Source organism: Prunus mume, linkage group LG8 (genome assembly GCF_029339155.1).
Source record: "Prunus mume cultivar Tortuosa linkage group LG8, ASM2933915v1, whole genome shotgun sequence".
In the NCBI taxonomy this organism is placed as follows: Eukaryota; Viridiplantae; Streptophyta; class Magnoliopsida; order Rosales; family Rosaceae; genus Prunus; species Prunus mume.
The window spans coordinates 2,116,966-2,144,524 of NC_142705.1; the positions used below are offsets into that span (position 1 = coordinate 2,116,966).

Sequence of the window (27,559 nt, forward strand, 5' to 3'; positions counted from 1 at the left end):
ACAATGTGCCGGGTCGGGTTTCGCGGGTGAGTCATGACCCGAATGCTAAATGGGACTAAACCACTCCGATTGGTTTCCCTCCAATTCAGAAAGCAAGAATTTGAATGTTTTCTGACGACCTTTGAGCTTCTCAGAGCAAGAATCTCTGTAAGTTCAACTTTATTTTCATTTCCTGATTATAATCGATTTAATTCCAATCTGTTATTGAATTATTCTATGTATATTTCCGATTCGTCTTGAATATTTGTTACGGAAAATGAATTGAATATTGATTTGAGTGCTTCAGTGTATATTTTTGATTTGTTATGCTCAGATTGAAACTAAAACAAGAATTTGAAGGTTTTCTGACGACCTTTGAGCTTCTCAGAGCAAGAATCTCTGTAAGTTCAACTTTATTTTCATTTCCTGGTTATAATCGATTTAATTCCAATCTGTTATTGAATTATTCTATGCATATTTCCGATTCGTCTTGAATATTTGTTACGGAAAATGAATTGAATATTGATTTGAGTGCTTCAGTGTATATTTTTGATTTGTTATGCTCAGATTGAAACTAAAACAAGAATTTGAAGGTTTTCTGACGACCTTTGAGCTTCTCAAAGCAAGAATCTCTGTAAGTTCAACTTTATTTTCATTTCCTGGTTATAATCGATTTAATTCCAATCTGTTACTGAATTATTCTATGTATATTTCCGATTCGTCTTGAATATTTGTTACGGAAAATGAATTGAATATTGATTTGAGTGCTTCAGTGTATATTTTTGATTTGTTATGCTAAGATTGAAACTAAAACAAGATCCTAAACCCTAAACCCCAAATTGATCATGACCTACAAATTTATGCCACTCTGTAATAGACATTTAATCCAAATTTAGGATTTGCTACAGGAGTTAGGAGTCCTTAAGAAAGTGATTCAAACTCCACATTCACAAACTAATCTCTCAAATAACTACCTTTTTTATCGTGAACGAGAATGTGAACTCAATCTGGATTTGTGCTCAGATCTACCCCTCAAACGAAACTGAGACTTGGAACCTATTGCCTATCCTCCCCGTCTCTGTCATAATCCCTCCACCTGTAAAATCAATTCATAAATAATCATAATAATCATAACAGAAATAAGAACGCAAGAATTCAAAGGATTTGTTTCAAGAATAAAGAAATTTAAAAAACAGACAAGCTTCCCCTGATTAATTCACACACTAGTTACTATCAATATAAAAAATTCCAGATTGCATCTAACTCAGATGACAGTACACAACAGAACATTCATTTTACAAGTAAATAACTAGCTAAAAAATATTCATACCTATCAGAGTCCCGAACACGGTAGTGATCATCATCGACGTCGTCCTTATCTCTCCTCTGCTCGCTTCTCTCACGATCCCTGTGGCGGTCCCTATGACGACGATCATGATCCCTGTCTCGAGACCTTTCTCTTTCTCTATCTCGGTCCCTTTTCCCTATTCCCTATTCCTGTCTCTGTCCCTTTCCCTATCTTTGTCCTATCTCTGTCCCCGTCCATATCCTTATCACGCCCCTTTTCTCTAATCTGAATATTCTCTCTCATAGCCACGAGAGCCATGCTGCAAAAGAGACCGTCAGATCACTGTACCTTAAAATAACGCATGAAATGAAGCTAATATACACCATTTTCAGAAAGATATTGAAATAACTATTTTATCAGAAGTAAGGAAAGGAGTCTATTATCCTTCACAAAAATAAACCGGAAGTTCAAGTGCTAGTAAATATCAACAAGCTTTCCTAAGATTGGATATCTAAGATACAATGGAATACGCTATAATGCATAATCCTAGAAAACCCCAATATTCACTATCCAAAGGAGTATTTCCATAAATATAAAAAAAAACAACTAAAAACTAAAACTAAAAGCCCCAGATTCATAGCAGAAAAAAAGCAGATCACACACACAGACACAACCAACACAATTAAAAGAACCCTAACCAGTCCAGCTAACCCAACATAAACCCTAAAAACACTCATAAACAGAGCCCTTCGCAGCGATCTTAATTTGATGTAATCAGAAGAAAATAAGAAGTCAGTAATCGCATAGTTTTGCGACTCCTGGTGTACCTGTGATCTGTGATTTGGTGTACACCTCCACAGAAAATAGATCCAAAGGAGATCTACCTAGATCTACCACCAAACCTCATCAAGAACGCATACAACAATGGTCCAAATGTGGGAGATCTAGCCAAAATCAGAACAACAGGCTGAGAGGCAGCCCCAAAAAATAAGGGTGAGACACAGAGAAGAAGGGGCAGACTAGGGTCTGGGTTGAGAGAGGGCATAGTTTTTGGGAGAAGAGAAAGAAGCCTCCTTTTGGACGAGTTTTCTATGGGGAGATATGAAATTGTCCAACCAATCAAGCCCAGCATTCAAACATCAAACACTTGAACAATCAAAAGAACCAATACCAATAAACAACAAGAAAATTAGAAGAACGAAAAAGCTATGAAACCCACATTCTTTTTTTTCTTCCTTTTCTGGGTATTATACAAAATATATCAGTTCCATGAGAAAGGAGGTACCTTTAGCAGGAGTCATTGCTCTAAGCTCTGTGATAAACAATCACACCTGACAAGCATTAAGAAAACAGAAAACAAGGATAAACTTAATCAATACCAATAGTAGAAAAGGCAGGAAGACACGCAAAGATCTCATAAGAATAATCTCATTGAGAGAGAGACATATCAAGAGAGGCAGTGTTCCCACAATACCATATGATGGAAGATCTACCTAGATCCAACAACTACACCACCACAGAAAATAGATCCAAAGGAAATCTACCTAGATCTACCACCAAACCTCATCAATAACACATACAACAATGGTCCAAATGTGGGAGATCTAGCCAAAATCAGAACATGCTGAGAGGCAGCCCCAAGAAATAAGGGTGAGACACGGAGAAGAAGGGGCAGACTAGGGTCTGGGTTGAGAGAGGGCATAGTTTTTGGGAGAAGAAGAGAAAGAAGCGTCCTTTTGGACGAGTTTTCTATAGGGAGATATGAAATTGTCCACCAACCAACATTCAAACATTAAACACTTGAACAATCAAAAGAACCAAAACCAATAAACAACAAGAAAATTTGAAGAACGAGAAAGCCATGAAACCCACATTCTTTTTTTCTTCCTTTTCTGGGTATAATACAAAATATATCAGTTCCATGAGAAAGGAGGTACCTTTAGCAGGAGCCATTGCTCTAAGCTCTGTGATAAACAATCCTACCTGACAAGAATTAAGAAAACAGAAAACAAGGATAAACTTAATCAATACCGATAGTAGAAAAGGCAGGAAGACACACAAAGATCTCAAAAGAATAATCTCATAGAAAGAGAGACATATGAAGAGAGGCAGTGTTCCCACAATACCATAGATGGAAGATCTATCTAGACCTACCTAGATCCAACTACTACACCTCCACAGAAAATAGATCCAAAGGAGATCTACCTAGATCCACCACCAAACCTCATCAAGAACACATACAACAATGGTCCAAATGTGGGAGATCTAGCCAAAATAAGAACAGGCTGAGAGGCAGCCCCAGAAAATAGGGGTGAGCCACGGAGAAGAAGGGGCAGACAAGGGTCTGGGTTGAGAGATGGCATAGTTTTTGGGTGAAGAAGAGAAAGAAGCCTCCTTTTGGACAAATTTTCTACAGGGAGATATGAAATTGTCCAACCAATCAAGCCCAGCATTCAAACATCAAACACTAACAATCAAAAGAACCAATACCAATAAACAACAAGAAAATTAGAAGAACGAGAAAGCTATGAAGCTCACATTCTTTTTTTTGTTCTCTTCCTTTTCTGGGTATTATACACAATATATCAGTTCCATGAGAAAGGAGGTACCTTTAGCAGGAGCCATTGCTCTAAGCTCTGTGATAAACAATCCTAACTGACAAGCATTAAGAAAACAGAAAACAAGGATAAACTTAATCAATACCGATAGTAGAAAAGGCAGGAAGACACGCAAAGATCTCAAAAGAATAATCTCAGAGAGAAAGAGAGACATACGAAGAGAGGCATTGTTGCGGCTAGGGTTGGGAAACGAAGGGAGGAGAGAGACTGAGAAATTGGGGAGGAAGAGAGAATACGGTCTTATATGAGTATTCAACCTTTTGGAGTCCAATCCGGTGCGGAAGGTACATGGTACCAATTTGAAATAACCAGTCAATCCTTGCCACATGTAAAATAAATTAAACAAATAAAAATCTGTTTTTTTAATCTGTCCGATTAATTGTATTAATTTCTTGGTGTTTATCCAGCATGGAGGAGATGACGTGCCCTGTTACGGGATGCAAGATTTGGAGTCCTATCATTAAGAATGAGAAGGTAAGCCTAGAAGTGCTTAGATGAGTTCAAATTATAAATTGAACAAATACATTCTCCTAACATAGTGTTTTTTTTTCCTTTCCTTTTCTATATCCAGTTTTCCAGATACCTTTCAGATTTTAGGGAGTTGAATTTGTTAGGAAAAGGTGCATTCGGTTGCGCCTACAAATGCCAGCACAAGATTGATCAAAACTTATATGCCATCAAAATGGTCCCAATCGGTGGTCTAAACAAAATGAGCTTTGAGACAGTCATTAAGTAAGTATTTGACTTTTTAAAAATATATATATATATATTATTATGATTATGTGCACTTCTCATATTATATTGTAATTATAATTCACTCTTATTCTAAATGTGACATGCTTGAATTGTTTAGGGAAGTTCATGCGATGTGCAAGCTTGAACATTCCAATGTTGTCCGCTATTACACGGTGAGCAATCTATCCTAATTTAATTAAGTAAACATGCATACATAAATATATTAAGAAATTAACATATGTATGTCTATCAATATCTTTTTTTCTAAATTCTAGTCATGGGTAGAGCCACCTACTTTTGGAATTTCCGAAGATAGCTCATCACAACAGCCTGATGTTCCCCATTTGTACATACAAATGGAACTCTGTGAGAGGTAAAGACAATTAATTGTTGTGTCAATTAGTTTATTCTTTTTTTAACATATCGTTTTATTGGCAAACAAATCTATAGACGATTTGTTGCATGATACTGGGAAATTGGATGAAGATACATACTGGAATATGCTCTTGTTAGATACTGGAAAATAAAATTAATTGTTGTGTCACTAAGTTGATTTGTGATTCTAACATATTATTTTATTATGTGGCAAACAGATCCATAGAAGATTTGTTGCGTGAAGATGGCAAATTGGATAAGAAGACGTACTGGAAAATTGTCATGGGTATCATGCAAGGCTTGGAATATCTCCATGGAAAAGGATTCATCCATGGTGATTTATTGCCTTGCAACGTGTTCCTCCTGCATGACGGAGAACCAAAGTTGGGAGACTTTGGACTTGGTGAGTATTAAGTAACGAGTGCACGTCGTTAGCTGATTTTGAATTAATTGATGTGGTAGCTAATTTAAAAATCATTGATTTGCAGCTAAAAGCTTTGATGCGGAGCGTGAATTGAAGGACCTGAAAGCTGCTAAAGATATAACAGTGGAGATGTTGAGAGCAATAGATCCGAACTTGAAGAATGACTTGAACAAAACAGCCAAAAAGATTTTTGAGGGCCTGTGGAACAAGAAGTTATCCATCACAGCATCAAAGATAGTTGAGAAGATGCATTTGACTTTGCAAATGTGAGCACAGCTGGTTATTGTGCGCACGCTTGAGACATTGCTCAAGGGCAGTACAGAAGTCCAATGTTTGAAGACTGTTCTCAAAGTATTCCTCCACAACAGAGAACATTTCCTTACTGTTCATATATCCTTCTTGCATTCTAGAATGACTTTGACCACTTCCTTCCTGGTTCGTTTCAAGCAAACAATCAGTAACCTCTTTGGGTCTATATGGACCGAACTTTGACTCTTCAGTAACCTCTTCCAGTGGAGAGTGAGGTGATGACACGGCTACTGCGCTGTTGGAAAGTGGCATCAAATGATTGTAAGGCTGCCTCATACGAGCTCAAGGGAATTGGGGGGCGGGTGTTCGGAGGTGGCGGTGATGATTGTGCTTAGGCATTAACACCCTTGTTTTTACTGGATTTTGCTCCCATCATTTGGGTCCAGAAATTTCCAGAAAACCAAACTACGGCTAACTACCAAAAATGATAATTTCTTTTCCTCTTTCTTGTCTTCAATGAACTTGGAAAGAGCTCAAAAAAATTTAAATCTACCAAAGGCTTGAAAATGCAGCTTACCAAGTGCTCTCAATGCAAAGAAATACTGGGGGAAAGTTACGAAATCCAGTCAAATCTAATCGATGAGTAGGTTGAAGTACCAAAAATTATCCAAAGACGTGGACTTTAGTTAGATCCAAAGCACCCTAAAGCTATATTTCACTTGGTAAAGTAAAACCACATGAAATTTCTATAATCAAAATGCGAAACTTTATGATTTTGCTAACTGTAGCACTTAATAAGATCAGATTTATCTCAACCTAATAAGATCAGCTTGAATTCAAAGATAAGATGGAACTTTACACTCGCTAAAATCCTCCACAAAGAGCAAGATTCCCAGAATCCAAGCAAAACCCAACACAACCAGCCAAATGCCAAGTCTTGACACAACCCAGAAGACAACGATCCTGAACAACATAGAAGATATGATAAAGACGACCACTTACACAACCACCAATAAAGACGACCATTTCTTTAGTATATTGGTTAAGTAGCTCTCACATGCGATGTAATGTATTATGCGATGGTTATTGGCTTTACTTGAAAATTCCCATATTTTAAGGTTGACTAAAGTTTAAGTACCTATTTAGTATTGCTTATGTGGGGTGGTAAGTGATTTTTTTAAAATTTTAAGAAGCCCAACTCGTTTGGTAAACTATGAGAAAATCATTTATTGTTAAAAATTGTTGTGAAAGAAAGTTATAAGAGAAAGTAGTTAATAATGTGCTTTCATTTTTTAATTATGAAGGAATCAATTTCGAAAAGACGCTGGATTTAATGATTATGCGGGAATTATTTTTTGATTATGCAGAAATTAGTACTAACAACACTTTTAACAAAAAGTTTACCAAACGCTAAACTGTTTTCTCTCACATTAAACTATTTTTTTAAAATATAAAGAGGACCGCCTAGCGAATGGGGGTCACGTGTCAAAACAGTATAATGAGCCGCTATACTACTTTAAGAAACATTAATAAAACTGAGTATAGCCGAACAACTGTTATTTTTAAAAATAAATAAATAACCCGAGTATAGCTGCCCACCTATACTATATATATATATATAAAGATGACCCACCTAGCGAATAGGCACCATGTGTTGAAATACGTATAGCCACTCCGCTATACTATCTTTCTCCCAATACTGTGTTTCTAGCAAGTTGGAAGCAAACAAATTTCAAGTACTAGTAAATTAGTAATCAATTCAAGAAATCGTACAGCCGGGGGGCTATACTTGGTTTTTATATATAAAATAAATCGATAGCCAAAGTGGCTATAATCGGTCTTTTTATAAAGAAATCGTATAGCTGTAGCTATACGAGGTTTTTTAATTTGTTTTAAAAGGTTTTTTCAATTTTTCGTTTTAAAGAAATAGTATAGCGGTGGCTATACTCAATTTTTTCTATTTTAAAATTAGTATGGCCTAAAGCAAGTTTACTTGGCCTTTTATATAGTCGCGACTATACTCTATTTTTTCTATTTTTAAAATTATTGTTTGTGCCTAATAAATCACGGTCATAAACCGACCAAGGGAACTCCTCTCTCGCCTAGCACCTACTCATGAATCAACGGCTACGCTTCGTTAGGCATTTCGCCTTCCTAAAAACAAAAGAAAAGCTGCAAAGCAGAATCCTCTCGCCTCGCAACCGCAGATTGTAAGCCGAAGGCGAAAAGACACGGCCGAAAATACGTGGTTAAATCGCCACGTGGCCTCAAGGTCCCACGCCACATTTAATGAAGTAATGTCTCTGACTATCGCAGCAAACCCACTAGTCGCAAGAAGCATTTAATGCACAAGGAAAGAAGGGAAGTGACTGAAGTCAGGATATGGTGATGGAAATCAGAGTGGTTAGCCGCAGACATTCTCACAAGTAATCTTACAATTTGAGGTCGATCACCAATCACCGTAACCCACACGGCCAAGGGGGCGAACCCACGATCGTGGCGTTTAGATTTACCAATGGGGGTCACACTACCATGCTTCACGATCCCAAACCACCATGCTTCACGATCCCAAATGCCGATTTGACTACCCACTTGCCCTGATCAGGCTCCACCACGCAGGTCTTTTCAGCCTCGATTGTCCCTCCAGGACTCCTCCTATAAATACTAAGCTCGGGACTACATTCAAAGGGTTCAAATACCAAACCAAAAGCCTCCCACGAAGCAAATTATATTTTCCTATAATGCACTTTCAATACCTTTATTTGATTTCTTAGGAGTAGTGGTAGATTGTAAGGAGAATTCATTCATCAATATATCATACGACCCTTGATTTTCAAGGCGCCGGAGCACCATCTCTGTTATCATCTCACTCACCCCATATATCATACGACCGTTGCTCTCTGAGCAACGCGCGAGCACCGCCTAAAACCCGCCATCAACACCACAACTAAACGACCTTGTAGCTCAGAAGACGGCGAGATCGCCTCTCTCGCCACAATCGTTTGATTAGGAGTCAAACTCAAAACATGCGCATCATTTAGCCATCTTCTACTCAAACCTCATCACCATCTCGACGCACAGTAGATCGTGCTGACACGCCCGCGCACAACCGCACCGCATCCAAAAGAAGGACGCCACGTGTTGACGACATCCTCTCGGCCCGAGCACCAGGTGTAAGATTTGCGCATCCAACAATTATTATAGCCTTACGGCTATATTCTTTACACATATAAGCGTAGTTGAGAGATTTATCCATTACTATTAGGCTATACCAAATTAATCTACATATATAAAACAAAATGCAGAGAATGGTGAAACATTCAAAATACCAGAAAATACCCTTGGTTAATGCAAACATTAAGAATTAAAATTATACAAATTTATAAATAAACCCAATTCTAGACATGTATTTATAAAAAAACTCAAGCACTATTTAACCATAGAAACACACCCAAAATCAACCCCAAAGTCAACTTTTTGGGTGTGTTTATAAATGGGTTTTGAGTGTGTGTAATGATGGGTTTTGGGTGTGTTTATAAAGTGTTTTGGGTGTTGGGTTTTTTTATAATTTCAACCTTCATTTTGGGTGTTTTAGTGAAACTCCCTTAAAATTATTAATTAAATGAGGATAATATGGTAAATTCACACTTTTCATATTTAAAAAAATTAAAAATTAAAAAATTAATTTTTTTTTTTGTAAAAAACCTCTTGCACGGAAGCGCGTGCGAAGAGACTAGTATCTATAAAGTATAAACTAATGCAACTACGATGGTCCTTTTTCTTAATTTTTGGAATGTTGTTTAGAATTTTAAACATGCCCAACCATTTGAAAGGTTAAAATTGACTCTATTTTTTTTATAAATAAAAAAATCATACTGAAATCCTGAAAATCATACTTAAATGTCATCATTTATAAAATAACTAGAATATGTCTATTTGGTCATTAAATCATACTTATTTTGAATAAAGTTACTCGTTATGTGTCATTTAAGTTTGAAACCGGAAGCACCCTTGAGCAAACCCATTAGCAATGTAGTTCCTCTATCTATGAAACAAAACTTTTGGAAATTGAACATGCCCCATATAAGAATATTCGAACAAACTTCAAGCTATGAATAAAAAGGAAAATAATTAACATCCCAACAAAAGATCAATTATGAACTTCATTCAAATTAAAACCAATAGTACTAATCTTTAATCAACAAACAGACAAAGCTAGCATCAAACTATGATCCAAATCATATACAATAATCAAATAAATAACCACAAATCATGACAATACTTGTGGGTTGATGCCTAATTTAGTCAACCTTCTAGCCACTTCTAGGGTTGATATCTTTGAGGTAAGAAGGCTGTGGACATGGCGGAGAGTTTGGGGTGGGGTTGTGCTTCTTGTGCGTGTGTCTTGGAGTTGTTGCATTTCCTCCATCGCTGCACATAATTGCATTTCACTAGGAAAAACAAACGGCGATTTGTTCTCAATAGCGTATGAGTTATTAATGTGCACGGATTGAATTTCTCTATGTTTTTGTTCATCACATTGACATGCTACTTCCGCACTCAGAATCTCTACTCCTTTAGCGACACCTTCTGGTCTGTTTAGTAAGGAAAACACGTACAAATTAAGATTGAGGAAAAGAACAAAATCAAGCAAAAGATTCACCAATAAACTAAGAAAATGACTTCAAACTAAGAAAATCTATTCCCAATGTTCCTTCAAACATAGAAAATCTACTCTCAATATTCCTTCAAACTAAGAAAATATATATTCTTCATTTTGACAGAATACACTGAAAAAGTGTTTGCATCCAAAGCAATATCAAAACAAACTGATGATGTGAGTTCCTCCAAAGAAAGCACCTTTTAATATTACTCTCAACGCACTTTAAAAAATTAATTAATTAATTAATTTTTTTTTAAACCCTATAATACATCAATATTTTGAAAATATGAGTTCGAGTTGGTATAAAAAAGATGTTTGAATGTAACAACTTATTTTAGTCAATATTGAGTTTTCAAAAACGCTCTTCTTAGAGATAATGATTTGCAATTCATGAAATGAAAAGTACTAAAAGAGTAAATAAAGGACCCAATCAACTTACATTATTGGAGTAGGGCAGGCATTCCTCTCACCCAAACAGTAGAAAGGTATCAAGCACGGACGTAGTGTAAAGAAAGGAGAGTGATAACCAGGTGAAGCTATTATACATTTTCCTTTACCGAGGAGTTCCACCCTTCGGTTTTCAAAATTGCAACTGCCGATCCAATTTAAAGTGCCAAAGAAAAGGACATGAGAATTTGGACATATTGCATAAGGTTTAATCGGATCATGCTGATCAAAAGAAGACATTACAGGATCTTTATATCTCATGATTAAAAGAATCATAACCCGATCTTGCAGTGTCTTCTTCAGAAACACTATGTTTGAGAGTCCACTGATCACTACCGGAACCAGATGTGCATTGTCGATCATCATAAGACCAAAACCGAATAATTTTTGAATTATCACGCTTTACATAACAAACAAGGCCCCTTGAGATCCCAAGACATTCCATTCCCATTGTTGTTGCACCCATCTTATTATCATCAGCATCATCATCCTCAGGGCCATGAGGGAGATCAAAGGCACGAGCTTTAATAGTATTGAGGTCAATACACAAAATTTTCCCCGAACTAGTTAGGCTGTATAACACCCCGCGCAAGTATACAAAATGCCTGCAAAGCTTGAAAGTTTTGAACCCCTCAATAAACATCGGGTTGAGTTGCAACCCATGTCGAACCCACTGTCTCGACTGCGATGAAAATATGTCCATGACCATGTCCAACGGGGCTGAGGTTGAGGTTGAGGTTGAGTTCAAGGAAGTCAGTTGTCGGGAATAATCAATTCGAACAACTCTGAAGTGATTCGATTCAATAGGGTCAAAAGCCAAGGCAGCACAAAAATACTCATTCTCATGTAAACATGCTGTAGGTATGGAGACATGTTGTTTGGTGATGGGGTTGCACACACAAAACTGATAAGTGCTTGGATTGTACAGCAAAACTAACCCATTACAACAGTCCAGGTGATTATCGGAGGTATTGCGTTTCTGACATGGAACCAAATCATAGAAATCAGGCACTCCCTTCTCCAAGAAGGGATAATCTTGTACAAAGGCAAAATTGATTTGATGATCCGTATCATCAGGTTGGGGCAGAGTACAGAAGTAAAGACCCAAAAGAGGAACCCGCGACCAAAATCTCCGCAACCAAACATGAGAGATTATTTGATGACATGACTTGGCCACCATCTTGCATTTCAGCAAATCCTTGTGTGATAATCTAAACAAAATATTGCACAACAAATCATGACACAAAGATAAATCCCCCATACCCGAATCCTGATCGGCAATGGCAGCGGCAACGGATGAGGTAGAGAGACGATCAGTAGTCATTCTTGTAGACACTTAACAAAAAGAAGAGAAATATTGAAAACCCTACAACTCTGAAACTCAATTTTGATCTCCAGGTCCAGCCACAATAAGTTGATTGATATGTAGATGGAAAACTAACTATAAAAGGAAGGCTGGCTGAGTACCAAATCCTCCTCCTATTTGGATTTGAATTTATTTCTTTTTGACGGTGTAATGAGATAGAGTCTTATTATAATCATATTTTCTGTTTTTGGTAGGAAACAAACCAACTATCCTCTTTAATTATTTTGGGAGCGATTAGGAAATGTATTCCTTGCTCAATTTTGTCATGTACTCAAATGTGGTGTCTCTCCAATTGGGCCGCTGATTAGTCGTCCGGGCCAAGGGGGAAGAATTCAAAATTATTATTGAACCGGTGATTATTTTTTTTGTTGCCAAAATTGGTGAACCGGTGATTGTTTATTTATTTTGATCAAAATTACTTGCATTCCGCAAAGCGGAATCAGCCACTTCTCAAGATCACAAAAGAAGGCATCAGCATATAATTTGCTTTCCGTTGTCAAACCCATTAGGTGTAAATTGGGTTTTTATTTTCATATTTTAATTAAGTGTAAATTGGGTTTTTATTTTGTGGATGATGGGTCCGACTTACATCCATTAGATTAAATTTTAATGAGGTGTCATGTGGAGAAGGAAAGTAAAGCAGATCATCATGACAGAGAAAATCATAGTAGAGGATCCGGATCCTAGTTGGTTCTAACTTGTTCTCTGAGTTTTCCAGATTTTAGTAAGATTTTTAAGTTTTCCAGATTTTAGTAGGATTTATATAAGTTTCCTATTTTATTTATGTTAGAATTTTTGTTTTAGCAAGGGATTTTTTTTATTCTATTGCCTTAGGAGGATTTATAAGTTTCCTGTTTTATTTAGGTTAGAATTTCTGTTTTAGCAAGGGATTTTTTTATTCAGTGTCTATAGGTTTTAATTCATTATAGAGTTATTGAGATATAAAGAAAAGTTTATTTTCCAAAGATTGGGTGTTGGGTTTTTTGGGTGTTGGGTTTTTTTATAATTTCAACCTTCATTTTGGGTGTTTTAGTGAAACTCCCTTAAAATTATTAATTAAATGAGGATAATATGGTAAATTCACACTTTTCATATTTTAAAAAAATTAAAAATTAAAAAATTAAATTTTTTCTTTTTTGTAAAAAAAACCTCTTGCAGGCACGGAAGCGCGTGCGAAGAGACTAGTATCTATAAAGTATAAACTAATGCAACTACTAGGGTCCTTTTTCTTAATTTTTGGAATGTTGTTTAGAATTTTAAACATGCCCAACCATTTGAAAGGTTAAAATTGACTCTATTTTTTTTATAAATAAAAAAATCATACTGAAATCCTGAAAATCATACTTAAATGTCATCATTTATAAAATAACTAGAATATGTCTATTTGGTCATTAAATCATACTTATTTTGAATAAAGTTACTCGTTATGTGTCATTTAAGTTTGAAACCGGAAGCACCCTTGAGCAAACCCATTAGCAATGTAGTTCCTCTATCTATGAAACAAAACTTTTGGAAATTGAACATGCCCCATATAAGAATATTCGAACAAACTTCAAGCTATGAATAAAAAGGAAAATAATTAACATCCCAACAAAAGATCAATTATGAACTTCATTCAAATTAAAACCAATAGTACTAATCTTTAATCAACAAACAGACAAAGCTAGCATCAAACTATGATCCAAATCATATACAATAATCAAATAAATAACCACAAATCATGACAATACTTGTGGGTTGATGCCTAATTTAGTCAACCTTCTAGCCACTTCTAGGGTTGATATCTTTGAGGTAAGAAGGCTGTGGACTGGCGGAGAGTTTGGGGTGGGGTTGTGCTTCTTGTGCGTGTGTCTTAGAGTTGTTGCATTTCCTCCATCGCTGCACATAATTGCATTTCACTAGGAAAAACAAACGGCGATTTGTTCTCAATAGCGTATGAGTTATTAATGTGCACGGATTGAATTTCTCTATGTTTTTGTTCATCACATTGACATGCTACTTCCGCACTCAGAATCTCTACTCCTTTGGCGACACCTTCTGGTCTGTTTAGTAAGGAAAACACGTACAAATTAAGATTGAGGAAAAGAACAAAATCAAGCAAAAGATTCACCAATAAACTAAGAAAATGACTTAAAACTAAGAAAATCTATTCCCAATGTTCCTTCAAACATAGAAAATCTACTCTCAATATTCCTTCAAACTAAGAAAATATATATTCTTCATTTTGACAGTAATACACTGAAAAAGTGTTTGCATCCGAAAGCAATATCAAAACAAACTGATGATGTGAGTTCCTCCAAAGAAAGCACCTTTTAATATTACTCTCAACGCACTTTAAATAATTAATTAATTAATTAATTTTTTTTTAAACCCTATAATACATCAAAATTTTGAAAATATGAGTTCGAGTTGGTATAAAAAAGATGTTTGAATGTAACAACTTATTTTAGTCAATATTGAGTTTTCAAAAACGCTCTTCTTGGAGATAATGATTTGCAATTCATGAAATGAAAAGTACTAAAAGAGTAAATAAAGGACCCAATCAACTTACATTATTGGAGTAGGGCAGGCATTCCTCTCACCCAAACAGTAGAAAGGTATCAAGCACGGACGTAGTGTAAAGAAAGGAGAGTGATAACCAGGTGAAGCTATTATACATTTTCCTTTACCGAGGAGTTCCACCCTTCGGTTTTCAAAATTGCAACTGCCGATCCAATTTAAAGTGCCAAAGAAAAGGACATGAGAATTTGGACATATTGCATAAGGTTTAATCGGATCATCCTCATCAAAAGAAGACATTACAGGATCTTTATATCTCATGATTAAAAGAATCATAACCCTATCTTGCAGGACTTCTTCAGAAACACTATGTTTGAGAGTCCACTGATCACTACCGGAACCAGATGTGCATTGTCGATCATCATAAGACCAAAACCGAATAATTTTTGAATTATCACGCTTTACATAACAAACAAGGCCCCTTGAGATCCCAAGACATTCCATTCCCATTGTTGTTGCACCCATCTTATTATCATCAGCATCATCATCCTCAGGGCCATGAGGGAGATCAAAGGCACGAGCTTTAATAGTATTGAGGTCAATACACAAAATTTTCCCCGAACTAGTTAGGCTGTATAACACCCCGCGCAAGTATACAAAATGCCTGCAAAGCTTGAAAGTTTTGAACCCCTCAATAAACATCGGGTTGAGTTGCAACCCATGTCGAACCCACTGTCTCGACTGCGATGAAAATATGTCCATGACCATGTCCAACGGGGCTGAGGTTGAGGTTGAGGTTGAGTTCAAGGAAGTCAGTTGTCGGGAATAATCAATTCGAACAACTCTGAAGTGATTCGATTCAATAGGGTCAAAAGCCAAGGCAGCACAAAAATACTCATTCTCATGTAAACATGCTGTAGGTATGGAGACATGTTGTTTGGTGATGGGGTTGCACACACAAAACTGATAAGTGCTTGGATTGTACAGCAAAACTAACCCATTACAACAGTCCAGGTGATTATCGGAGGTATTGCGTCTCTGACATGGAACCAAATCATAGAAATCAGGCACTCCCTTCTCCAAGAAGGGATAATCTTGTACAAAGGCAAAATTGATTTGATGATCCGTATCATCAGGTTGGGGCAGAGTACAGAAGTAAAGACCCAAAAGAGGAACCCGCGACCAAAATCTCCGCAACCAAACATGAGAGATTATTTGATGACATGACTTGGCCACCATCTTGCATTTCAGCAAATCCTTGTGTGATAATCTAAACAAAATATTGCACAACAAATCATGACACAAAGATAAATCCCCCATACCCGAATCCTGATCGGCAATGGCAGCGGCAACGGATGAGGTAGAGAGACGATCAGTAGTCATTCTTGTAGACACTTAACAAAAAGAAGAGAAATATTGAAAACCCTACAACTCTGAAACTCAATTTTGATCTCCAGGTCCAGCCACAATAAGTTGATTGATATGTAGATGGAAAACTAACTATAAAAGGAAGGCTGGTTGAGTACCAAATCCTCCTCCTATTTGGATTTGAATTTATTTCTTTTTGACGGTGTAATGAGATAGAGTCTTATTATAATCATATTTTCTGTTTTTGGTAGGAAACAAACCAACTATCCTCTTTAATTATTTTGGGAGCGATTAGGAAATGTATTCCTTGCTCAATTTTGTCATGTACTCAAATGTGGTGTCTCTCCAATTGGGCCGCTGATTAGTCGTCCGGGCCAAGGGGAAGAATTCAAAATTATTATTGAACCGGTGATTATTTTTTTTGTTGCCAAAATTGGTGAACCGGTGATTGTTTATTTATTTTGATCAAAATTACTTGCATTCCGCAAAGCGGAATCAGCCACTTCTCAAGATCACAAAAGAAGGCATCAGCATATAATTTGCTTTCCGTTGTCAAACCCATTAGGTGTAAATTGGGTTTTTATTTTCATATTTTAATTAAGTGTAAATTGGGTTTTTATTTTGTGGATGATGGGTCCGGCTTACATCCATTAGATTAAATTTTAATGAGGTGTCATGTGGAGAAGGAAAGTAAAGCAGATCATCATGACAGATAAAATCATAGTAGAGGATCCGGATCCTAGTTGGTTCTAACTTGTTCTCTGAGTTTTCCAGATTTTAGTAAGATTTTTAAGTTTTCCAGATTTTAGTAGGATTTATATAAGTTTCCTATTTTATTTATGTTAGAATTTTTGTTTTAGCAAGGGATTTTTTTTATTCTATTGCCTTAGGAGGATTTATAAGTTTCCTGTTTTATTTAGGTTAGAATTTCTATTTTAGCAAGGGATTTTTTATATTCTATTGTATCTAGGTTTTAATTCATTATAGAGTTGTTGAGATATAAAGAAAAGTTTATTTTCCGGAGATTGGAGACTACTTGGTGTGAAACCAAACCCCTAGAGTGATTCCATACCTATCCTTGTTCATCCTATTTTATGTTGTCCATATTGTTTTTGCTTCCGCTAAATTACCTAAATACTCAATTCACCCCTATCCTACATCATGCCTTCAACGTCATGTTCGCCGATTGGATGGTCATGGTTCTACTTATCATTCTCTTCCTAGGTAATAACATTTTGAACACAAATTCCTTATAACTTATTTACTTTGAATACTCTCCCAATAATCTTATTAAATATTATTCAGTTTTTGGTTTATTAGCACCAATGTTCTCAAAAAAATTATAATACAACTAAATTGTAGTACTAATTTGTATTAAACCATAATAATCTATCAATTACAAGTACTAATTCTGATTTAAGCATAATAATTAATCCTCAAACATAATATTAGGGTTATAGTATATATATATAGGTCCATGTTAAAATATTTATAATTTTTTAAAAACAAAACAAAACCAAAAGAAAAAAGAAAAAGGTAAGCACAACATTGGGGGGGTCAAACCAAAAAAAAAACATTTAAAAAAACAAAAAGGGAATGTTGAAAGTTAAAACGTGCATTTAACTTAAAGCCAATGTTCAAAGAAACCAAAACCTCAATACGACGTTGTTTTGAAGAAAACCTATTATATAAAAAATTCACGTAACTTCATCTTATCTCTCATCTCTCCGCCCCTATCGCCTCCCATCTCTCTCTACCTCTATCCTCTCTCAGCTTTCTCAGCCTCCACCGTCTAGTCTTGTGCCTCTATCATCTCTCTACCTCTTGCACCCTACAAAGAAAAGAAGAAAAATTCAAAGATACCTCTGACGAGTAGAGAAGAAGCCATCGCCGCCACTGGTTGGGTCGAGAAGAGTAAAGCAGCCACCCAACCCGCCCAGGCCGCCTAACTCCCTGGCGCCTACCACTAATGTTTAGGGTGAACTCACAGCGGTGTTCTCCGGCCGCCTAGGTCTATTTTTCAGAGTTTTTTTTTTATTAATTTTTTTTTTATTGGTGGTGAGTGGTGAAGAGATAAGAAAACATGTAAAAAGGGCATAAAAGATTAAGAAAAATTAATAAAATAAAATAAAAATTTTAATTTTACTCACAACAATCATTTGATATTAATTTGTCCTTACCAGCCCTTAAATGTCATATGAATGATCGGATTTTTGACTGGCAATGGCCTAATGCATGAAAGCACTTGTAATAATAAGAGTAGAACGGAATTGTGTCTGATGAAATTGAGACCCAAGACATACTTCGGAGACATATAGCCACTGCAAGATCAATTGAGAACTGATGAAATTGCTTCTTTGTTTATAGTCTTGAGAGAAATTATACCAGAAAAGTTAAATCTAAAAGCCATGCAATGCAACTAATTTTTAATTAATTATGAACACAAACAGAAGGGAATTGGAGTCAGTTAAAATTGCAGGGTTGTAAATTGAAGTGCTGGTACACCTCGATTTACCAACATGTTAATCCCAATGTTCGAAAAATCACTATGTCGTAAGGGGCCGGCAGGGAAGGGCCTAACGCCTAGAGTAGGAATCGGGGCCTATGCGAGTGCCTATGCTTTTTTTAATAAATTATTTAGTATTTAAAATTTGAATTTATACCAAAATCATGAAAAATAAAAGGATATATAAATTATATATTAAACAAATAGTATAATATTTTTTTGATTTAAAATATTAAAATATTAATTTGTTATTTGTTACTTATTAGGGGCTACTTTAGTGATTTCATAATGCAAAATAGATTTAATGTTGTATTTTCTGAAGCCCAGGCCCTTCTCTCCCGCCCAGGCCCTTTTCTAAACCCTAAACATAACACGCAACCTCTCTTCTTCTTCAATCTCATCGTCTCTCTCTCTCTCTCTCTCTCTCTCTCTCTCTCGCCTCATAGCACCATCATCATCTCGTCCCAGACCTTGGAGTTCCAAAATGGCGTTTTCTTTCTTCTAGGCGCTAGCGCCCGCCTAGCCCCCGCCTAGACCGCCTAGCGCCTGCCTAGGCCATTTATTCATATATGAGTGATAGTGTGTTCAAGGATTTAATTTTTAAAGAAGATTTCCGAGAATTGGAAAAGAAAAAGATGATGCTTACATTGTTCCTACAACCTTGTGAGTATTTGCTAGACTCCGTGTTCGTACCAATCCAAAATCTGCAAGTTTTGGGTTCATGTTCCCATCCAAGAGAATGTTACTAACCTTCAAATCTCTATGTATTACCTTCAAACAGGAATCATGGTGGAGATAAAGACCCCAATCAAGCACTGCTCCTCCTGGCATTGGAATTTGGAATTCAAAATATAACAGTAAAGTCATTAATACATCCCAATCCCGTGCACTTCACAATGAAAAAATTTACCATCACTAGGTAACAAAGAGCGGTTGGTAACATTTAGAGATAGTTGCTTCCGCTTATACCAACATAGGCTTAATTATTTGAATCTGTCAAATGATATGAGTACATATGCTATGACTATTAGAAGTATATTACATTTTCTACAGAATATACACTCCCAATAATCTTATTAAATATTCTTCTGAGTTCTGGTTGGTACAACAACAAAAGCTTTAATGAAAGGCATATAAACATGGAAGAAAGAGACAATGATGAAGAAGGTAAGATTTTCACACAACTATCTGGATCCCCTGGGCTATCAATGAGTAAGGTCTGTTACCAACGTACTAACAAGGAATTTGAGGTTTCACATGACTTTCAGGAAGCAGAAAAGCAGTTGGAATTGGAGTCCAAATGTGGCGGTGAGTGTATATATAGACCAAGTTTAGAGATTATGCACTAATATGAACTAAAATAAAACTCTAAAGCGCACATCTCCTTTGTTGCAGATGGTTTCATTGCAAGATGAGTAGGTCAGTTCCAAGTTCTTGGTTATCTGCAATTTTGAAGTTGTTTCAGATTCTGTCTTATTGAATTTGTGAACAACTCTGTCCAGGTACCTATAGAGGAGTTATCGATGCTTCTGTATGTCTCGGTGGCTTTTCTTGTTGTTCACATTGTTAAGGTAAGTAATTTTACTATGTAGTTTTGTATAACTAAATAAGCTTTTCAAAAGATAAGATCATCATTAGAAATGTAGTCAAGTTCGATCTTTCTAATTCCTCTGCATTTGCAGGGGACGCATTATTGCTTTGAATTTTGTTACTGAATGAATCTATTTGAATCTTTATGCACTATTGCTTTTAATTTTGTTACTAAATGAATTTATCTGAATCTTTATGCATACATCACTAGCAATGTAGTCAAGTTCGATCTGTTAGGCTTGCTATGGTTACACATCACAACAAAAGCATGATTACTCATATGAATGCCCTAAGAACCATGAAATAAAATTATAAAGCTGTCCGGAGGACTATAAGCTGATTATGGGTGCAGTTGGATTGAAATTAAACTTTAGAATCGTTTGCCTTAGCTTTAGAATCGGTTTTTCCAAATTTTTTTTCTAAAAAGAAATAGTATAGCCATTTGGCTATACTCGATTTTTCAAATTTATTTAAAATAAATAGTATAGCCGGCTGGCGGCTACCGGCTATACTCCGTTTTTCTATTGGTTTTTCAAATTATTTCATATCAATAGTATAGCCGCGCGGCTATTCCCGGTTTTAATTTTTTTGACAAAGAAATAGTATAGCCGTACGGCCATACTGGGGTTTTAATTTTTTTTAAAGAAATAGTATAGCCGCTCGGCTAAACTCGGGTGTTTTAAAAAAATAATAAAAGAAATAGTATAGCCTCCATTTTTTAAATTTTTTTATATAAAGCAATCGTATAGCCGCCCGGCTATACTTTTTTTTTTATAAAAAAAAAATAAAATAAATAGTATAGATGCGAGACTAAACGAAAAAAGCCAATCACAATCAATCACTAAACTGAGAAGAAGATTTCATGATCTTCCCTCTCTTGGCAAATCCAAAACAGCTTTATGAAATGAGCTCAACCTAGAAGAAGCTACAAAAGCTATGAGTATGGGCAGTATCGCTGCAATCCAAGCCGTTGTAAGCAACCCAACAAGACCCACTTCCATTTTAGCAAAAACCCAGATCAGAACAGAACTTAAAAGAGTTGAAAAAGGCTCTGCCAAAGGAAAGCACTAGCTCAACTGGGTCTTCAAGAGCAAGCGCCTTTTTTTTCGGGAGAAACAGTACATGCAATGCACATAAAAAGGGAAAAACAAAGAAAAAAAATATGGAGAGAAATTTAATTTATTGTAGAAATGAATGCAATCACGAGGTGGTGGGCACGAGTCGTCCAAGTTTATGAGATACCATTACCAGGCATGACGTGAGGTTTTGGGATAGAACTAGTCTCCGAGCTTTGCATCTTTGCTTCGTGGGAGGCAAAGTTATAGCACAGTATTGAAGGAAGGATATAACGACACTCTGCTCAGGGTCGTTTCAGCCTGTAATAGCTTCTGCCAATTCACAATTTTTTATTTTTTTTAACGATCACCTACAGTAAACTCCCCAAACTAGGGGATCATTACAACTGAGACGTAGGGGTGTACGCCATTTCGTTACTAGTATTTCAATTAAAATTAGATCGGATTGTATCGGTAAGTTTGGGCGGATTGAATTGTTGCCTATATTTCAAGCCTTCTAATCGATCCAGAAGTGATCCAATGTGGTAGTAGTCCCTATTCTTATAAGATGTATCTATTCTGATCCTTTTTTGTTTACTGTTTTGTTTGCTTTCTATTCCCTTTCCTTGTATTAGAGACTATAACAAAAAGAATGAAAAAGAAAGATGCTTCTTCTGCAACTTATTATAACAATACCTAAAAGAAAGAAGAACCATGGATGTTTCCCGTCACATTATGTCACTTATTGTGAAATAATAGATCTTAAAGCATCTTTCACAGAAGAGTACTTGAACGTGAAGCCTAATTCCTGTCACATTATCTACTGAATTCCTTGGCTTTAACTGGAAGCACCCTTCGCCCATCCAGAACCTACAATGACCTTATTGAGTTTCTGAGCAATATGCAATCAGGAGAAAATTGAAAAGAAGATAAAGAAAATTCTTACCACAGAAGCACCTTCTCCAAGGATCCGCTTTCAGGGCGAAACCTGGTACAGGCAGCCATGAAGGCCTACCAAGACATTTCCCAAATGTTCACACATTTCTGCAAATCAAACCGGGTTGGGTGCAGTTCCATTGATAACTCCTGAGATTAAGGATTTAACAACCGCGTTCAATATGTTGAAAAGTTCCGAGAACCAGTATCACATGGATAGCCTAGGTGAAAATTTGATAATTCCTGAGATTTTGGTAATTGTTGAAAAGCTGAACACTCTTATCATATATTTGTACGCAGGTATGGTAATAAAAAACAAAACATTTGATATCTACCGTGACTGCATATATCAGTTAATTAGAGTAGCTTTCAGAAGGGAACAAGATATAATGATATGAAACGGTACATCAGATTAATAGAGTACTAGAAATCTTTAGAAGTGTAGTTATCTCCATGTGCTAGCAAACTTTAGATGAAAACAGAAGGAATCATCAGCTTCAGCACCAGTATGTTGGTTTTATTCCAACATCAATCCTTTTGTACTTTGCTAAAACTATAATTAAAATTACAAATAATGAAATCTTTACCATTATAAGATGGATTGGATAGAGCTTCATATATCAGGTTCACTATGTCATCCAGATGAATCCAGGAAAACCTACAGCACATTGAGAATAATAAATACATTTGTTGATATATCTTTGGTGCATTTATTTTCTTCTCTTCATTAAACAGGCATTCAGTAGATAATACTTAATTTGTCAAGTTAAATTAATTCATTAACATCATTAAAATGCTTATATTTTCCTTTTTAATGATGAACCAGAGGAAAATGCCAACCATAAAGTGTTAGTAGCACAAAAGTGTGACAGACTACCCTTACAAAAGGACTGAAATTTCAGAAAAATACCATTGTTTTCCAGAGCCCAAGGGTCCTCCAGCGAACACCATGAAGAAAGGGATCATTTTAGCTGCAGAAGCTCAAAGGTGTAACTATGTGTGAGGCAGGAGAAGCTTTGTTACCTTGAAACCAACAAAATTCTAGATATGTATAATTGTTACACTAGGAAGATAAAAATCATACAACTTTTTAGAACATTTTCGCTAGTATATTTTTCTTAGATGACTAACAGAAATAGAACATTAGAGATAACCATGCATAAAATACCCCAATAAAATTATGAGATCATGCAACCCTAAGCATAACCAGATTGGTCAATGTATAATGAAACAGTAAAGTGGACAAACCCAAAATCCAAGTAGGCAAGTTTTGTTAATGAGCATACATGCAAGGGTGAAGTACTAGTCATACGCAACACGAGCATACAATGCAAGGGTTCATTTCATCGTACCAGTCATAGACACAGTCAAAGTAGATCAGTTCATGCGCATACAAGGGAAGTAAGGGTTCACAGGACTGTTCATACCTAAAGCACCGCCATCTTTGCCAAGCACAACACCTATGCGAATAAGTGCCAACTTCACATCCTTATTTACTTTGAGGGCAGTTGCTTCCCGTTCTCTACAAACCTGAAAGGTTGCATTTTAGTTTAAGATGAAGGTGAAATGTCGAGCTCAAAAGAACAAGCAGAACATATTTCTTCATGCATTGGAAGTCATTTGTTAGTAATAAAAAGTGATGATATACTGCAGAATGTAGCCAAACTGAGAATGTGTTCATGGTTTGAAGGTTGATTGTTCTATTCATAATAACACTAGGCTCCATTGACTATGAGCTCTATACTCAGTTTTTCTAATTTATTTTTAAAGAAATCATATAGCCGGTCGTCTATATTTGGTTTTTTCTATTTTTATAAATTAATATAGCCGGGCGGCTTTACTTGGCTCTTTTGCAATAAATAGTATTTGCTATTTTTTTTATAAATAGTACAGCCAGGCGGCTATTTTTGCTATTTTAAAAAATAAATGAGTAGTATACCTGCATGGCTATACTCGGGTTTTCTACTTTTTTAAAAAAGAAATAGCATAGCCGTTTCTCAAATTGTTTTAAAAGAAATAGTATAGCCATGTGGCAATACTTGGGTTTTTCTAATTTTTTTCAAAAAATAATACAACCAGGTGGCTATACTCGATTTTTTTCAATTTTATTTAAAAGAAATAATATAGCCGCACATCTATCATAATTTCAATACTTTAATATTTTTTGTCAATTTTCTTTACCAGTAATTTTCATTGGAAGTAGCACTGCTTTTTAGAGGTAAATGTGGATAGGGTTGTTTTAGAGTTCATCTATTTAAAGCTTAGGATCATGGTTTATTCCCATACTGCTAGAAGAAAACCCCTTACATGGTGATGGTGCTACAGTCTTAATATTGTAGTAACAATTTATTGACTATTCTTCCCCTAGAGTTGCAAATAAGAACATCACTTCATGTTTTAGCTTTGCAACGGGAGTAACTAAGCTTACAAATCTTCTCTTGCCTTATATTTTATGAATTGCTATATATTTAATATATTCTCCTACTTCAAGTAGATGTTAGAAAACAAAGAACTGCATTTCCTCCAAATTTTGTACTCACTTGACAGGTTCACACATCATGATGTTGCCTGCTGGGACGCTGGCCTACGTTTTGCAAGTTTGTCTCAATAGTCTAGTTTGTAACTCTGCATAAGACCGATCTTGAAATATACTGTTAATCATTGATGTAAAATAAAAGCTCAAAACCAAAATTTCAATGTAATGGTTTTCAAATACGAGGATAAGACAATTTTTCCTAAACTAATGAACTTTTGTTAGAAGATATTGGAACCTGCACCCTGCTGAAGTGCTCGATTAGAGGGCATAGATTCATCTAAACAAAGACCCTTTTGAAGTATGTTGGTTTTAGTTCTCACTTACATGTTGAAGTCTCACATGTGATGTGGACCAAATGAGCGAGATACTTCAAGAAATTTTTTTGGAGCTTTATAACAGATCAGAAATATACATCAAAGAATTCAATAACAAATTGGAACTCAGCATTGAAGAATTCAAAAAATGACCAGCTGATAATTCGAGCAGCAATTAGACAATTTGAGGAATAGAGCTAAAGAAAAGGTGTGAGGACCCTAAATCTATTGCAACTCTCCGCTCTGTGTTCAAATTTGCGAAGCCAAATGCATCCTTTCCAATATCTTTGATGCTGTGATAGATGAGTTCTCGTTCGACAGGCCCCCAACGATCGATTTGGCTGCTCTTTTCAACTGTTTCTTCAACTTCGACTCTACTACTCTCACCATCTCCGATAATATTTTTTCAACACCTTTCAAGTCCTTTATCTCACCCCCAACATCAAAGCATTTAGCTGCAAATCAAGGATTTTAAAATTAGCTACTACATACATTAATTCAAAATCAGCTAACATCATACACTAATGCATTTGTTACTTACTCAATACTCACCACATCCAAAATCACCCAGCTTTGCTTATCCATCAAATAAGAACACGTTGCAAGGCAATAAATCACCTATGGAGGAATCGTTTTCCATTGAGATATACCAAGCCTTGCATGATATATCTCCATAGAAAACGATTATTCTATGGTGATTTATTACCTTGCAACGTGTTCCTACTTGACGGACAAGCAAAGCTTGGCGATTTTAGATGTGATGAGTATTAAGTAACAAGTGCATTAGTGTATGACGTTAGCTGATTCTGAATTAATGTATGTGGCAGCTAATTTTAAAATCTTGATTTGCAACTCAATGCTTTGATGCTGAGGGTGAGATAAAAGACTTAAAAGGTGTTGAAAAAAATATTATCGGAGATGCTGAGAGTAGTAGAGTCGAAGTTAAAGAAACAGTTTAAAAGAGCAGCCAAACCGATATTTGGGTGCTTGTCGAACAAGAAATGATCCATCACAGCATCAAAGATACTGGAAAAGATGCATGTGGCTTAGCAATATTTAAAACCACTACGCCAAACACTATTTGTACGAATTTGATCATGACCTACAAATTTAAACCACTACGGATAATAGATATTTATGTACACCATCAAAGTTCCTTTTCCTAATTAAATCCATGCAGCTAGATCTTACATGGTCAAATAGAAAGAATAAAGAGGACAAGCAAACAAAATGACTAACAATAACTTGGTCAATAAAGAGAGATGAGTAAAGCCAAAAAACTTAATGAAAATAACTCAGGTCAACCAAGTGTTTAATCCAAATACAGGATTTGATACAGGAGTTGGGAGCCCTTAATAAAGTGATTCAAACGCATTTTTTGATCCACATTCACATACTAATCTTTCAAATAACTACTTCTTTAGCATGAATGAGAATGTGAACTCAATCTGGATTTGGTTCCCATCAGGTATAGGTCGAAGAAAAATGTAAATCATTCACAAGGAAATATAATGAAAACAAAAGAGGAGACCAATTCCAGAAATATCCCTAATAAAAAACTTCCTTCGACCTATGATGGAAACTCACGATCCCTCAATACCATATGATGGAAGATCTACCTAGACCTACCTAACTAGATCCAACAACTACACCTCCACAAAAATATATCCAAAGGAGATCTACCTAGATCAAGAATACATACAACAACGGTCCAAAGGTGGGAGATCTAACCAAAATCAGAACAACAGACTGAGAAGCAGCCCCAAAAAATAAGGGTGAGACACGGACAGACAAGGGTCTGGGTTGAGAGAGGGCAGAGTTTTTGGGAGAAGAAGAGAAAGAAGCCTCCTTCTGTACGAGTTTTCTATAGGGAGATAAGAAAATTGTCCAACCAATCAAGTCCAGCATTCAAACATCAAACACTTGAACAATCAAAAGAACCAATACCAATAAACAACAAGAAAATTAGAAGAACGAGAAAGCTATGATGAAACCCACATTCTTTGTTTTCTTCCTTTTCTGGGTACTATACAAAATATATCAGTTCCATGAGAAAGGAGGTACCTTTAGCAGGAGCCATTGCTCTAAGCTCTGTGATAAATAATCCTAACTGACAAGCATTAAGAAAACAGAAAACAAGGGTAAACTTAATCCATACCGATAGTAGAAATGGCAGGAATGCACACAAAGATCTGAAAAGAATAATCTCAGAGAGAGAGAGAGATGAAGAGACTTGCGGCTAGGGTTCGGAAAAAGGAAAGAGAGACTCAGAAAAATGAGAGGGGGAGAGAATATGGTTTTATAGGAGTATTCAACCTTTTGGAGTCCAATCAGGTGCGGAAGGTACACGATAACAATTTCAAATAACCAGTCAAACCTTGCCACATGTAAAATAAATTAAACAAATAAAAAACTGATTTATAATCTGTCCAATTAATTGTGTTAATTTCTTGGTGCTTTATCCAGCATGGAGGAGATGACATGTCCTATTTCGGGATGCATGATTTGGAGTCCTATCCTTAAGAGCATTTCCAGCAATAGGCCGGAGCTAGGCGACTAGGCGGTCGCTAGGAGGTCGCTAGATGGGCGGTAGGTGGCTAGGCAGTCGCTA

General features: G+C 36.0%; 2 protein-coding genes and 1 long non-coding RNA gene across 10 annotated transcripts; all 3 read right to left on the minus strand.

Moving 5' to 3' along the window:
* Positions 1–825: 825 nt before the first annotated feature.
* Positions 826–27,194, minus strand: LOC103341142 (uncharacterized). 6 transcript variants are annotated; one of them, XR_016122896.1, is made up of 7 exons: positions 4,042–4,056; positions 3,877–3,922; positions 3,418–3,677; positions 3,205–3,246; positions 2,553–2,598; positions 1,310–1,586; positions 826–1,075 (listed from the first exon to the last, which is right to left on the minus strand). It is a non-coding gene; the product is annotated as an uncharacterized LOC103341142 (long non-coding RNA). The 6 variants fall into 6 exon arrangements; XR_016122893.1 differs by lacking the exon at positions 3,418–3,677 and having other exon boundaries at positions 3,205–3,250; positions 4,042–4,111; XR_016122897.1 differs by lacking the exon at positions 3,418–3,677 and having other exon boundaries at positions 4,042–4,089.
* On the minus strand, positions 9,814–13,163 carry LOC148914489 (uncharacterized). Of its 2 annotated transcripts, XM_089042266.1 has the most exons (3): positions 12,042–13,163; positions 10,771–11,958; positions 9,814–10,263 (listed from the first exon to the last, which is right to left on the minus strand). In XM_089042266.1, the coding sequence occupies exon 2, from the start codon at positions 11,956–11,958 to the stop codon at positions 11,029–11,031; it is 930 nt and encodes a 309-aa protein (XP_088898392.1). In that variant the 5' UTR covers positions 12,042–13,163; the 3' UTR covers positions 9,814–10,263; positions 10,771–11,028. The 2 variants fall into 2 exon arrangements, with proteins under 2 accessions (XP_088898392.1, XP_088898391.1); XM_089042265.1 differs by having other exon boundaries at positions 10,771–13,163.
* LOC103343760 (uncharacterized) lies at positions 13,738–16,150 on the minus strand. 2 transcript variants are annotated; one of them, XM_089042268.1, is made up of 3 exons: positions 15,966–16,135; positions 14,696–15,882; positions 13,738–14,186 (listed from the first exon to the last, which is right to left on the minus strand). In XM_089042268.1, the coding sequence occupies exons 2-3, from the start codon at positions 15,880–15,882 to the stop codon at positions 13,997–13,999; spliced, it is 1,377 nt and encodes a 458-aa protein (XP_088898394.1). In that variant the 5' UTR covers positions 15,966–16,135; the 3' UTR covers positions 13,738–13,996. The 2 variants fall into 2 exon arrangements, with proteins under 2 accessions (XP_088898394.1, XP_008245618.2); XM_008247396.3 differs by having other exon boundaries at positions 14,696–16,150.
* Positions 27,195–27,559: the final 365 nt, after the last annotated feature.